Here is a 15,813-nt window from a genome sequence, read left to right as displayed (position 1 = left end):
AGGGACATGTAGTCATTTACACAGCAAAGAGGAGCAAGGCTTTCCCCTAGAATCCAGGTCTCCAAAGGGCAGCACGTTCAGAAAATGATTTTTAAACATTTTCTTATCCCCCATTGATGATAAAGGTTAACAATGAATTAGTGGTTAACAATGAATTAGTGGTTAGGGATCTGTTTTATTTTCTCTTGTGCTTATATTGTCATTTGGGTTAGGGAACAAAGCTACCATTTGAGATCTCATAAGTTTGGATCCTTCTCTTCCTGAACCTGTATTTCCTATTAACTGACCTTAGGAGAGTTATTTTACTATATATCTTTAATATCTAATTCAATTTTATTTAAGACATACTGTGTTGTATACTGGGGATGGATTGGAGGGGCCTGGTGGTATGTGAAGTGGGAAGAAAAGTGGCCACATTCTTGAGGCCTTGAATGGTAAGCTAAAGAACTTGATCTTCACATATGTCGTTTTCATGTTCACGTACATCATTTGCATCTGTCTTTATTTCCCTAGGATTGTGGTGGCCTCCTGTCTGAAGGAGATAACCAAGGCTGCTACCCTTTGGATGGACACATCCTCTGCAAGACCTGCAACTCTGCCCGCATCAGAGTGTTGACCGCCAAGGCTAGCACCGACCTTTAAGTTCAGTGGCCTGTTCAGCTGGTTAGTTGGTGGTACTGAGAAGAATAAAACACCAAAAAAAAAAAGAAGAAGAAGAAGAATACTAAGAAAAGCAATAGGAAAATAGAAGAAAGGCATTCAAGCTATAGGATGGTCTCTGTTCTTCATGTAGTAGGAACCTTTCTGTAGAAACACATAGATTATAAGATTTTTTTTTAAACGTTCTTACCAACTACACATTTCACATTTAGTTATGTAGGACCTTGATGGGCCTTTGTTCCCAAGGACTTCCACATTTTTGCACGGATTATGCTCCATCCCATTCATTTCTGCATTCCTGTACACTTTAATCCCTCTGTTTGTCTCACTTTTCATCTGGTTGAATGGCTTTTTTTAGTGTGGTATTTGCTGTCACACAGATTTTCCTGGGTGAGTCTGCCCACTCACAGGTGCTTTTAGGCTTGAAGTCTCTCCATCCTATCATGTTCACGTTGCCTCTGATCATAAATGATAGTTGTTCTCTTTGTGTATTGAAAAGCATATCTTTCTGTTGCTCTAAATGGTCATGTCCCTTGGCAGGGGAGGGAGGGAAATATACAACTTACATGTTAGACTGTAAAGAATTTAAGCTGTAAATTAGATAGGTTAAAACAAGCCCACATTTGTAACCATCCAAATCCAAATCTATAGTGACCAGTTGTCAAGGCTCATTTCAAAACAGGTATTAGTAAAAGAGGTCCAAACTTCAATGTTTTTCTAAAGAAATTACAGGTAGAATATGCTGGAAAAAACATTTGGGGTTAAGTTTGAAAAGCCCATTATTATCCCACAATATCATCTGAAGATTCCCCTTTGCTGCCTAGACACATTACAGACAAACTTGTTTGTCTCTAGAATATAACATTTTCTGTACTGTCCTACTTTTCATATCAGAAATCTTGATTTTTTTTTCTAATATTCAAACATGACTACCAAAATTGATTTTTTTCTCTAGTAAAAGATACCTTTAAAGAGCTGTTCAATCCCCTGCTCCCAGGCCCAGGTCCTTTTGCCTGGTAATTGCTAATCAGGGCACACAAAATAAAATTGTGTAGTTTTGTCTAGTTTACTTTAAACAGGCAGGAAAACTTGAAGAGTGTGAAACCACAGTTTCATTATTCTCTTAATTCTTCTGCAACTGAAATTACATATCATAGGAGACTTTTGATGTGACATTTCACCACACTTTCAAAGACAATCACTGAAAAAACATAGTTGCCTTTCTGTGCTAAAAATATGCAGAGTCTCTGCCTGGAATCTTTATTCAAACTCTGGCGGGCGGGGAAATGCTTGCTTGCCGACTGTGGAACCATACTTCATTAGGTTCTAACTTGTTTCTTTCATGAAGAGACACCTATCTTAATAACGGCAGGTTGCCGTCTTTAAAACTGATTAATATTTTGAATTGAGATTTCTTAAACCTTTCTTCAAATCTTCCACAAGTATATACTTTTAAATTATGAAGTATTTTAAATATACACAAAAGTATAAATAATAATATAATGAGTCCCTGTATATGTAACACCCAGTTTAAGAAATCAAATATAACAAATATAGTTACATTCCCCTGTGTACCCTTCCCTGATTCCACAAATAGATTTTTCATGATTTTAAAGTGATAGAGTCAGTTTTCAGTCTGATTTTTTTTTTGAACACGGAGACAGAAATGAAAAAAAAAATTCTGCATGTTTTAAATCGCAACCCATGCCTCAGGAATTCCAATTAAATATATTTTACTTTAGTAAGAATAATCATAAAAACGGTTCTTTTTTCTTTTCTTTTTTTTTTCAATAAGAAATTCTTAAGCCTGTGGTCACTGTAGTTTATCCAAGTTGATTTGTGGCTCATTCGCTTTGGTCACCAAACAGTTTTGTTTTAGAACCTCCAACATTATATCTTTTTAAAGTTGTTTTTGACCACTGTCCTCTCCTTACCTTACTCCTCTTATCTTTGATCTTAAACTTCTCATAATGTGAACTACAATGGGATTCACTTTGAGTAGCATGGAGACAATAGCGATTGTATCTCTGAATTTCTGTCTTCCAAATGAAAGCCCAGACCATGCTGCTGACCTCAAAGAGCACTGACTGTTAGACAATCGGGGTGATAATATAATCTGTTTGAATTGCTTCAGTAACTTTGTTTTCTATGATATGCTTGGGGAAAACTGTCTTTAGACCCAAAGCAAAGAGCCCAATTTATTAAGAAATGGATTTTATCTCTTGAATAGCAGTCATATTATTATACATTTTGCCAAAAAAGGAAGAATTTATGAAATATTTATACTATGAATTGCAATAACATTCTACTTGTTTGTTACATTGAAGTCCTTATGTAACTGAATGTTTACAAGCAACAAAGGAAAAAAAGTTATAAGAAAATACTGTCACAGACCCATCACTGTGGCTGTGCCAGGATACTGCTTCCTTGCAATCTTTATAGTGCGTTTTTATCACATAACCTCAGAGTATCTTTACCAAAGATTTTTAAAAAGTAAATCTTTTTTAATATAGACTTATTATACTTTTATATAATAATGAATGTGCACACATACTTAAACAGAAATATTTAGATTTCTTTTTCTTTCACAAGGTATAATAAGGAAAGGATCCTACAATATTTTATTCCAGGATTTCTTAAATATATGATTTATATTGCTTTCTTATCTTTTCTATTAATCTTTTAGTTTAAACAATGCCAAATCACTCCTTACTGTTTTAGTTACATGAAATGTTGCCTATCACAGAGATTTAAAGATCATATTACCTTAATGATTATAGTTCTATTGTCTTTTGATATATTGTCTTAATTGTTGACATTTAAATTCAAAATAATAGAAAAATATCATGGAGTCTATAAGAGAAAGTTGGTAAAAATATACTGGTTTTAAAAATTTGTCAAGAACACAAATATTTGGTAATTCTATGTAACATGAGAGACATGGAAGAAGGGGGAAAAAAACCCACTCTGTCATGGGCTGTGCACATCATTTTAAAACCAGATTTCTTCATTGCCTTGATTCCCAGCTCCTGCTGACTCAATGTGGAAGTACCATGTGCAAACAAAATTGCCTTTAAAATGTAAAAAGAAGTCATTGTTCCAGCATAAGGCAACAAGGCTTTGAGATGCTGGAAATCTCTGCAGCTCAAAGATGTGGGTTCTTTTTCTTCTCATTAACAAATTGTTTCTGTTGGAGCAACTTCTCTGATCAAAATTACTGCATTGTGGATATGCTGATTAATGCAGTGGAGTTATCAACACTGTAACTGTGTTCTCACTATGAAAGATCCTTCAGAGACGCTTACGGTGATGCTTAAAGTATATAAAACGCTAACAATGTTTAAACAAGTATTTTTATCTTGGTCCAGAGGAAGAAAGAGAGCACTTCTACCATGGGGCTGTAGTAGAGGGTTTTGTGGAACATAGCAAGGGCTCTGAAAACACAACTTTCCCACAGTTTTCCTCGTTAGTAAAAATCCTGTTAATGTGAACCAGCCAGGAATAACAGTGTTATTTCTATGTGATATGGTTTGGGCTACTCTTGTCAAATCTGTGTCTGTGGCCCCCTGATCCTTCTGTTATCAAGTTCTGAAGGGTGTTGGGGAAATGCTGGCAGCTGCTAGGGAGATCAGGGAAACACTGGTGTAACCTCACAGCCTCTCGCCAGTCCTCTTGGCTTGGAAAGGCTTTTTTTCCATATACATTTCTAGAAATATTGCTATACTACCTTAGTATTTCACATTTGTAGTTTAAACAAGCGATTGTCCATCTGTTGCCTCGAGCTACAGTACATGTGTGTTATGAAATATGACAGCATGTTCCGTACCCTGCTTTAGCCATCTGTAGGAAACCAGTAGGCTGAAAAAGATATACCTCTGAGAAATGTTCCTCGAGTCCCTTTCCTGAGATTGCTCTTTTGGTGCACTTTCGTGGGAGACAATCAGTGAACAGCATCTATGTGTGCCTTATTTTTAAAGAATCTTTACACTACATAGGAATACTCCACTGAAGCATCTATAACATAAATATTAATCCCTAAATCTCAGAGATATCTTCATCAAAAATGTCCAACAAAATCCAGAGAGGTCTGAACTCTTCATCTTAAACTATGCTAATAGTATTTCTTTTCTCTTTTATGTCTTGGAAGTACCTTATGGATTCCTAAATTGGGGAAGCATTCTTAATGGCCACAAGGTGATGTATCGGATGTTGTTAGTGATTATGTTTGGTCTTACTCTGGTTTTAGTCTGAAGACAAGACTTCACCTTAGACCTTTAACAGCCATTCAGCATATCTACTTTTTTAAGTTGCTATAGTTTTTTGTTGTTGTTGTTTGTTTGTGTGTTTTTTAATTTAATAGTGGACAGCACAAGTTGAGAATCCTTGTTCTGAGTTATTACAGTGCAACCATGAACATTTCAGGTTAAGTTATTTACTTCACAGATAACTATAATGAAAGTGTTCTCATGAGGCTGTTGCTTGGTTAGCATATAATTTTAAACCTTTAAATGATGATCTGATTAAAACTGCAACTTAGTGAATTGTTCCTTCTTTTTCTCTCTCCTTTTTTCTTCTGTCCTTCTTCTCTTACCATCTTGCCTCTCTCCTCTCTGTCCTGCCTATTAATGCTATCCTGCTTGGGATTCTCATAAATAAATCAATGCATTATAGTCCTTATGATATTATGATCATAATAAGGGAAAAGGGCTACCACAACATATATGTGGCATCCATAAACCCTTTCTTTAAAAGGGCATATATTTCCAGATTGTGTTTATTTGTAAAATGAGATAATAGAGTCTTTGATTTTTATTTTAATGAGCTTTCATCAAGGACTCAAATCATAGAATTCTTGGTAAATTCATTTATGACTGGCCTTCTTTTCTCAGGTAAATGCAAAGTAATCATTCTAAGACTAGCTTAAGATTCTTTTGTTTTAATCCAAAGCATTTTTGACCAACATAACAATGATATTTATAGTGGTGGCATGTTATTTTATTCCACTGAAACTTGATCATTTTCTTAAGGCAAGGAAAAACTATTATCCTTCAGGAATTTTTATACATATCAGCATTTTGCCCATGACAATGATATTTAATCTTAATAGTTGAATCACAATATTTTACTTAGGGTAGGTCAGCACCAGAGTTGTTCCTAGAACACATATTACTGGCCTTTAGTCTGTTGATAAAAGCAATCTGAGAACAAGACTGTGTCTCACATTGAAGTATTTTGTTGAAATTTAGGTCTGAGATTCTTTGAACTCTGGCTAATCCTGGTAAAAGTATGCCCTCTTATCCTTTTGTTTGTGTGTGTGAAAAAAAAAGCTTATAATTCTAGGACTATGTTTCCAATTTTTGTTTTTATCCTCACTTCCATTTTCTACATGTTTTCACGAGGTTGGCATTGATTTTCTTTTTGGGGAGGGTCACCTATGAGGAAAATAAAACATAATGCATACTTAATTCAATATATAAATGAAATTGCCAAGAAATAATGAGAAGTCCCAGTGAGTATGTGTTGCTAGTTACAATTTTTTTGTTGTTTTGGTTTTGGTTTTGTTTAACCTATTTCCAAGAAAAGAAGGATTCAGGAGGAGAAGGAGGGATTTGAGAGCAGAGGTAGTCTACAATTAAAACTATGGCAACACAGTTCTTACATAGTGTAATTCTGAGAATTTTTATAACTTGTTTTAGGGATCAGCAATCACAGTTGTTTAAGAAGGTAAAATACGTATGTTTTCAAGTTAATGAGGTTTTTAAAACTTACAATGACTATTAATATATGTTTTCCCCTGTCAGAAGAGAGTAAAATGAGAGCTGCTGCTAGGTCCCATGGCATGGCCATCACTACACCAGAAATGTTATACTGCATGACCTCTCATCCCCTCTGAGAGGAGGGCATAGCTCACCTCTTTCTGAGAGCTGGTGATGCATATTCTGACATATTCTTTGGCAAACTGCTCTACATGCTGAGCATCTCTGCAGGAAGAGGTTTCTGTATTCACACAATGTTTATCCCTTTCCAATGTACTTACCTAGTGAGCACAGTAAGTAGGAGTTTTTCTGTGGTTCTCTTGTTCATATCATCTACTTTCTGTAATGTTGCCTAACAACTATACTATAATTGATTCATAGTTGTTTTCTTTTTAGTTGTAAACACAGAAAACTAAATATAAAATAGCATATTTCCCTTCGATAGAGAAAGGAGGGACACTTATTCCTTTCTCTATTATACTTTCCTGTCCCTTGTGCCAAAAAATTTGTGACTTGATTGTAATTATCCAACATGCAGGTAGCTTATTTTGGGGAAAGTTGTATAGAATATGCATTTTTACTAAACTCAGTGACACCCCCCCTTTGAAGTTACAAGAAGTTACTAAACTCTTTGCTCTTTGTTTCTAATTATTTAGTGTACAGCACTCTCTAACCACAATAATAAATATATCTATTTCCATTCTTTGTTATAAATAAAAATTTATATTTACAAGTGAAAACATACACTAGAGAGGAGGAAACCCTATACTAATTCCTCTGTAAAACTTTAAGATGCTTGCATTAGATTCCCCTACTGTATGTCTTTATTAACTTTTCCAAGGTTCCCATCCATTTAGGGGCAAGAGACAACTTCATTTTATCTGATAGACATTATCTAATATACCCAAATGGAGGCCTTATTCAGGATCCACAAATGCTTTCAATCAAGTTGGCACAGAACTTAGCTTCTAATTCAGTTCTCAACCCCAGGAGTAGAATGATCTACCAAGAATGAGACTGGTGTCACTATGCCATCTTGTATCCTACACCAGTGCAGAGGGCTATAGCTGACGCCAAATGCCAGTGTTGTTCCTAGACTCTTAAGACCAACATGTCCCTTGGAATCATGACCCTTTAAGTATTTAAATTTCCTCTGTTGTTTTTGTTTTGTTTTGTTTTGTTTTTCCCTGATATGTCACATCCCACATCTTCTTAGACTACCCACAGCAGTCCATTCTACCTTTAGGATCACTCTTTTCTACAAAAGTTCTCCCTTATGTTGAACAAAAATCTGGCTCTGGGGCTATGCAAAACAAGTTTAATCTCTAAATCTTTGTCTGTAGGTCCGATATCAATAACTTACAATTTTCTCTCATTTATTGACATGATGTCAAGGCCAATTACCTTTCTGCTTTTTCTCTGAACAAAAGATATTTCTTACTTTCTTTTAATATATCCAGTGAAACATAGCAATCAGTTTGGTTCAAGCTAGGTGAAAATACTTTCTTCAGAGTTGAAAGTAAATGGAATTTGAATCACTGAAAGAAAACTGATTCTCAATGTAGAAATTTCCTCCAAGGTCTGAAATCCAGGAGAGAGAATGCTAGATCAGATAGAGCTCCCATGTACAAAACTTGATATATTGTACTGGTTTTGATGTTGCCAAAATCAAAGCCATTCTGAAAACAAGAAGCAAGCTACTTGGTAAATATTCATTAAGTCTCTTCAACCCTTTCCTTTTTTTCCTGTCTTCTCAAAAATAAGGTGTTTCCATACTGAATATGCAAAAGACTCCTGGATACTTTATAGGTTCAACATAAAGATGTACTGGCTGATTTGTTTTGAGATTCACTTCCATTCTTCTGTGTTCCAGTGTTTATACCCAGAGATGTTGCACTTTAGACCAAGTGAGCAGCTTTCCTACATGAGCAATTAGCAACTATCCTTAGGAGTTCATATTCTTTCTTTACATTTGTCCTTACTCACTTCTTTAATTGAATCATCTCTGTAAGAGAATTAGCCCCTAAGTAACTTTGATTCAGGACAACTGCAATAAGATCCAGCAGGTTCCATTGGTACTCCATAGGAAGGAATAGAGTGTCAGATAGAGTCAGGAAGAGTAATTCTCCCCAGTAAGGCTCATGGAGGAGTAAAATCTGGTAAGAGATCTTGAATTGATGCATTAACTGATTTAGAGTTGAGGGAAGAATAGTTAAGGCACCAGAAACAACAGAGAAGCAGAAGCTACATTCAGAGAAGACCCTCTGCTTTAAGTATCATGGATTCTGGAACTTCCTAACATGAGAAAAGTCTTCCAGATATTCAGGGTCAATGGGAAGGAAAGGTCATAGAGGAAGCCAAATTCAATTTTTTATTTGCTGTTTTACTTCTTCATAATTGAAAGATAGGATGAGTTGCCAAAATGTACTACAGCTATACAGTTCGAACAGGAAGCTTTAATTATAGCATACAAAAGGTGTATTCTAACTGATTCATAGCTACATACTTCACTCTTGCAGCAAACATGCCTGTCTTTTGGACCCCCACAAGAGAGTGAGCAAGGCAGCCCTATTTTCCTATGGCTTTTAGGTCCACAATTAGAAAGGACTCCACAACCACCTATTCCATCTAGTGTTAAAAATCCCTTACAGATTCATTGCCGAGTGATAATACAGTCTCTGCTTAAACATCACTTGCGTCCATGAGCTCATCACTTCTTAGGGTCCTCCATTTCCTCTTTTACACTTTGTTCCAAGTTCCCCCCTGACTCTAACAGAACCAGCTTTTGCGGCTTATCTTTTTCTTGGTGCCACACAAAAGTCATCTTTAGTTTAAAAAAAATGTAGCTTCCTTCCTCCATTTTCATTTAAAATATATATTTTGTTTTTGGCAATATCTTACTTTTTAAAAAAAAAACAGCTTTGAATCTTAGCTGAAGCTTATAAAAATATTTAAACATCCTTAAAAATAGTGAAGGATCCTATGAGGGTCAGGCTTAGAGGTCATGAGTGTTTTATTGTGTTCTTTACTTCTTTATTCGAAAGACAAACTTTCCTGTCAATTGTTATATAGCTGTATGGATTTGCCCAGAAACTGTCCCATGAACAGCACACTCTAGGTGTCTGGCCTTAAACTGTTGGGAAATGTCAGCGTGATCTTCACTTTTAACACGAGAGAAGTCAAAAGCAAAAGACAGTGGTTCTGTAAAACCTCATTTCTTCTAGCCAGTCCTGTGCAAAAGAATGATTATCCTGTTATGATTTTATGTAGAAAGGTATAAGTTCTTTTATTATTGCCCTGGGTTGCTATTTAGTTTCAATAGCATTTTTTGGTCTAAGGGAGGACAAGGCTTGCGGCTCCTTCCAGCCCAGTTTTGAATTAGAGAGCCCTGTTGGCAGAACCTGTCATCAGTCTCCTGGGCAGGACCTGGGGGTGGCATTCTGAGGTTTAAAATAATAATTCCTAAGAGAGCTTACAAACTTCTTTTGCACATAAAACAGCCCTGGGAGGAAGGTTATTAATAGCCTTATCCTAGAAGAGAAAGCTGAGGCTCAGAATTGTTCAGTGACTTGCCAAGAGTGATGCAGGTGGTAAGTGGCAAATTTTGGGACGAACGCTAGGCTTGCAAGTCCGGTGTTCTCTTCAGTGGCCACTCTCATGGCACAAAGTGCCAGGGCACAGTGTATACTTCTCACAGGCTAAAGTACTTCCTGTCCTAGGGCATCCAAGGAGATTCACATAAACCATTTAGCTCCCAGGTGGCAAATGCATTTGTGCACTGTAGGAGACCACTTAGAGCTAGCATATTGTGTCATCTTGTGGGAAATGACTGTGATGGAGACAGTGAACAAAGGCCACCGTGAAGAACAAACAACTGTGGCATGGAAGCACACTGCACAAATTTCCCCAGAGGTGGTTGGTTTACTTTACATTAACTGAAAAGCTCTTGGGGACTATGAGGTTCAGAACATCAGCCGAGTTCCTATAGTTTAGAATTCAGGGAGTGCACAAGTGACTTGATCCTTAAGACAAGTGTCTCTCCTGTGGGCTACAATGTGTGCCCCACAGAGGGAAAAACTGCTGAAGGTAAACAATGCATATCATTCTCTCCCAGGCATTTCCAAACCAGACAAGCAACCCATGACCTTCAAAAGTCTGTGAACAAATACGATGGGACTGATTGTGATCCTGAGATTTGGCCTTTGCTGTGGGTAGACCGGACTTCAAGGGCTGTTGTAATTTTGTGACTTGTGCATGCTGTCACGGGGATTTGGTACTGTGTTTCCAGGATGCTCACTGGGAGGCCTCTGTGTTGTTCTGGAAGCTGTCCTACATGGCAGTTCAACAACTGGCCGTCCTTCTTGATCTGCATCCCTCAGGAAGCTGTGCCTTTTAATGTCTGCTCTTGGGTTTTTATTTCATCCCATTTCTCTCTTAGAGTTGTTTGGCTTTCGGTTAAAATCTGTGACTCTGATTGAAAGATATTCTTTTTCATCTGAGTTGAATCTACTGCAGGAAACCTTTAAAATGATCTTGTCTAATAAGCTTTCCAGACATTTTCCCTCCCTCGAGTCTTCCATCCTTCAAGCAGGCATCATCATCTGTCTGCTTATTCCTAGGGATTAACGAAGCCACGCTACATAACCTCTTTCCACTCTTCACACCTGGGAACTACAGGCGGGGCCTGCCAGGCCAACAGAGTAGTAACCTGGGCTGAGATGGCAACATTTAGAGTTTGGGAAGGTGCCTGATGGGTTGGAAAACAGTTCTTGTAAAGTAGACGGAGCACCCCCACCCAGGGGTGGATTAATAGAAAAAGCATTTTGAGAACTTTGCAGAATTATCTAGGTGAGTACACCTGAGAAGAGACTCTCTTGGATGGAACCTGTGACATTTTATTAGAAGACATAACAGGACAGTGAGGCAGTGAATATGAAAAAGAAGCCCTTTAAAAATATAAAAGGAGCCACAGCCTCTGATTTATCTTTCTGTAATGTAAAGAAAATTATTAATAAAAAATGCTCTTCCTCCATTCTACACATTATAGTCCCCTGTATTTAGTAAAATTACAATTGTGTTCTCTTTAAAACACACACCCTTGCTCGTGCATGAACACACACACACACACACACACACACATCTTCCAAGAAAGCTGATCCTTCAAAATAGAAATCTTATTTTCAAACACTTGGGTTTTTAGGCCAGAAAATTAATAATTCCTAGACCTGACCCATTTTTGTGTGTGTGTGTGTGTGGCTGCCAACAAGGAAAAGGAAAATTTATTTAAATTTTGTATGGATCCAATTATCTCTTAAAATATTCCAAAGCAATTTGAGATGGGGCTGGAAACTAAGGTATTTCTCTCTTTCTTGATTCACTTTTTATATTTTTATCTGTTGGGAAAGGGTAAGGCACTATTCCTGGGCAATTACTATGTTGCCACTTTGTACAGTGTCTGCTTTGCTTTGCACTGAGGCATAGGATTAATAGTTGCTTTCCTGACTCCATTTCCCCCGTCAAGGGAGAGTAAATATTAAGCCTGTATGTCTTCCCCACCAAATTATTTAACTCTGTTTCTGAACTAGTTTAGAAAATGTGAAATAAGGAGAACTAGTTTTTCTTAGATACCTTTTTCCTTTCTTTTTTTCTCCCTTGGGGACTTATATATAAAGCGGGGGTGGGGGGAATCCAGTTTCTTCCAATTTCTTTTTCTCTTTGGGTGACAGTTGATGATCACTTAGTAATGATAATAAACCAGAAGTAGAAGAATAGCAAAGCCAGGTTAGGATGAATTTGCCAATGTGTTTCACTCCTTTGTACATAGACTTTGAGATGAAAAGGGGTTTTACAATTTAAATACCAACAATAGGAATGACCTCATATTTTAACTCTCAAGTAGTAAAAGACAAGTTGATATGTGGGCAGTGTCTACATTTTACTAATTATGTATATTCTCTGCTTAGTTTTTAGATGAATATCAAGTACATCAACATTTGAGGGTGAAATTGCCAAAAAAAAGAGTTAAAATGCCTTCCACCTTCCTCACAAGGTAGCAAATTGAAACTGGTATAGACGGTGCCAGCCTCTAATTCAAGTGAGGTATATCCTTGATGAGAGAAATTTTGAAACTAGATCTTGTCACCAATAGTTTATTATGAAGTAATTGCAAAATAATTTTAAACTACTTTCTTATACTACCCATTTATTTTCCTGGGAAAGCTGATGAACAAATTATCCAAAAATTATTTTCTTATTAAACAAAGTCAGAATATTTTCCCCTAAAAATCTGAATTACGCCCCCATTCTTTTTTAGGAAACATATCAAAGAGCAAATGGAATTAAAGATAATACTAGATTGTCGGATTCTTTAACATGAATAAGATTATCATGTGATTTGATATGCCTGAAGTGAAAACTTAGATGCAAAATGTTCACAGCTGACTGTAGCACTGAGCTTTTACCATGTCTTCTATGCAATTATTTACTTCGACTTTTTGTTTGGTTTTGTTTTTGCAACTTCACCTTTTCATTAGTGTCATAGATTTGGGCTCTCTCTCTCTAGTGGGAAAATGTGCAATTATGATACGCATCCAAAAAAGGAAGGGGAAAACTTTCTAAGTAGCAACGCTGTGACATGAAGCAGACGCCACATGAAGACGCAGAGCCCAAGGACAGTCATTTTCCCTGAGCCGCACACGCACGCTTTTCTTTCATGGCTCCGTCACAGGCTTTTCTCCTTCTGTGCTGTCACCTTTGAGAAAAATGATTGCACCTTCTCCAAATCTGCCTTTTAACAGCTACAGTGGAGTTGGCAAGACTTCCCCTAGCTCTGAATATAGCCATTTGCCAACTCCGGCCTCTGCGAGACTGACTCAAATCTGTGATCTTCTGTTCAGCATACACATCAGCAAAGTGAGAAGATGAGCCCTAAATATAGGCTCTATTAACTTTACTTTTAGATTTACTGCCTTCAAAAAGTGCCTATTCTGAGAAATATAAACATTATTCCTCCATATGTATGAATACACACGATACCCAGAGCCCTACTGTGCAGCCTCAAAAACATACCATCCGCAACAGTAGGTGCTGAGATAAGGAAACCTTACCGAATGGAAGAAAGTCACTCATTTCCAACATCCCCTCACGAGTGGCACCGTGAAATGGGCTGCAAACACATCCCCTGAGAATTCCGTGCTGATACAGCCACTTTATATTTATATCCTCCTGGATGCTGGCTTATTGCTGAGGTTTCTTGTACTCGGCTTCAAGGGAATATATGCTTTATGCAATTGGAACATTTAGTCAGGAAAAAAGAAATTGTTGAAGAGAATAGAGCCAGAGCCTGTATTAGGATATGTGTCATATGTGTGTTTTATAAACTAAGCATCGGTGGGTTTATAATGTCAGCACATTTCTTCTCCTTCTATCTCTCAGGCTAACATCAGTAAAAACTAAAGAAAAAGTCTTGGCTGTGAGGGTTGGAGGCTCAGGGGGGCAAATGTCCTTGCCAAATCCTCGGAGCATCTTTACTATGCCTCCTAAAAAGAGTAGCACGTGTTATTTAATGGCTTTTGTTTTCCAAGTTCCACCCCTGACATTGTAACTGCAGACTTTGTTGATGGAGCCGCAGCACAGCTGCCACAATAGGAGAGGGCCCAGGTAAATAGGACAAGGTAGACAGTTTCCACCATGTTTGGAAAAGGGTTAAGGGAGGACGTGCTTCCAAAAAAGATCTTTCTCAATGTGTCGTCTGACTCAACCAGCTGGCAAATTACACTTGCCAAGTCGCTCTCTTTTCTTCTAAGTCAGTTGGCTCCAGGTTCACTTGAATAGGCCTCTGCTTTGGGAAAGTGAGACACCTCCAGTTAGCCTTTCTCCAAGGAAGCTCTTGACATCTTAATCACAAAGTTGTCTCCTACCCCACCAGGTTTCACCAAATACAATTACAGGGGTCCAAGCTGTGGAAGATGCTTTCCATGCCATTGCAGCCACCATTCCGCTTTCCATATAAGGAACCCCACTCTGGAAACTAGCGATGAGGGTGAAAGAGATAACTATCTCAGGATTTCACCCTACTTTAATTGTCATCATTTTATGAGACCAGTTGGCTTCTTGGAGAAAGAGTGATACTCTTCACCAACAGTGCCTGCCCTTCTGTTAATGTTCCTTTTATTGTTTTACCTTATCCAATTTGAACACTAATCATTTTCTACTTTATAGAAAATCAGAATTTAGTGCCAGACATTTGTCCAAAAATCTCTGTGCAATGTCAGAAGGGGCAATGGGATATAGAGGTTTTCAACCCTGGAAACACGATGCACTGGGGAGGAGCATAGCTTTCCTCCAGGTTTCAGTCTGATGATCATGACTATGAAAGAGAATTTTATGTAAATGTTAAGTCGTGTTTACAACTGGATAGATCTAGGAAAAGTGTGGGGGGGGGGTGGGGGGGGCAGGGAGAAGCCAGGTTTTCTCTATGCTAAATGTGTCTACTAAGAGCAAGAACTCCCCACCAACTAAGTGCAGTCACAGCTCCTCTGTGATCACCAACATTCCCTGACTTAGGGAAAACCATACACAAAATGTATAGGGAATATGCCTTTTTCACATATGTAATACTGACCAAGACCTGGTATTCCTGAAATGTAAGTTTCCATTTGTTATTTCTCCACTACATCATGAACCATCACTTACATATCCAAAATAACCTATGTGGCTCCTTATGAAAATAAGAGAATAAAACCTGTTATAAGCAAATGATTTGGGTATTTCCTGTTATATTTATGTATTATCAAACTATATTAAAATATGTTTCTATTTACCTTCCATCAGTTTTTTCTATCAATTATATTTTTCCAATGCTCTATAAGAATAATTATGAAAATCATTCTTTTTTCTGTAAGAGAACTGCAACTACTTTATTATATTTAGAAATTCAATAAACTTCTTATTACTTTTACTTACTTTGTATCATTTGCTTTCCATATGGTCCTCTGAGAAACAATATCTCTCAAAGCAAATATGAAACCAATAGTAGTATGAAGGCACCCACTCTCCTCTACTGTTAGCACAGAAGATCTTAAGGTTGGATGTGTTCTGACATGACTTGACCACTTTGTGTCTTAACCTTGAAAGTAAAGCATGTTTCTTTTTAAAAGCTGGAGCTAAATAAATGGGTCCCTAGGGATGGGGGGTGACGGGTGTTCACTCTTGTCACCAACAAATGGCTGACTTTTTCACTTTTATTCCAACTGTACTATGTGTACTTTTCAAACATTGAGAATCTGCTCAGTGCTAAGCACCTTAGGGGAAAGATATAAGTCAGACATACAGTTCCTGCTTCCCTATAGTCTAGTAGAGCTGATAGATATGGATACAAATAACGGCTGGAAAAGAA

General features: G+C 37.3%; 1 protein-coding gene across 3 annotated transcripts in view; it reads left to right on the top strand.

The window, feature by feature from the left end:
- The window catches only part of LPP (LIM domain containing preferred translocation partner in lipoma), a 655,957-nt gene extending 640,582 nt beyond the window's left edge, over nt 1–15,375 (top strand). For all 3 annotated transcript variants that reach the window (XM_014452226.2, XM_023750563.1, XM_014452224.2), the window contains one exon: nt 514–15,375. In XM_014452226.2, the coding sequence (XP_014307712.1) occupies nt 514–642 (129 nt within the window). In that variant the 3' untranslated portion in view covers nt 643–15,375. The remainder of the gene's footprint in view (nt 1–513) is intronic.
- The last annotated feature ends 438 nt before the right edge of the window (nt 15,376–15,813 follow it).

Source organism: Myotis lucifugus, unplaced genomic scaffold, assembly GCF_000147115.1.
Source record: "Myotis lucifugus unplaced genomic scaffold, Myoluc2.0 scaffold_14, whole genome shotgun sequence".
Taxonomy (NCBI): domain Eukaryota; kingdom Metazoa; phylum Chordata; class Mammalia; order Chiroptera; family Vespertilionidae; genus Myotis; species Myotis lucifugus.
Note: the sequence above shows the minus strand (reverse complement) of the source record. Positions and strands in the feature narration are given on the sequence as shown.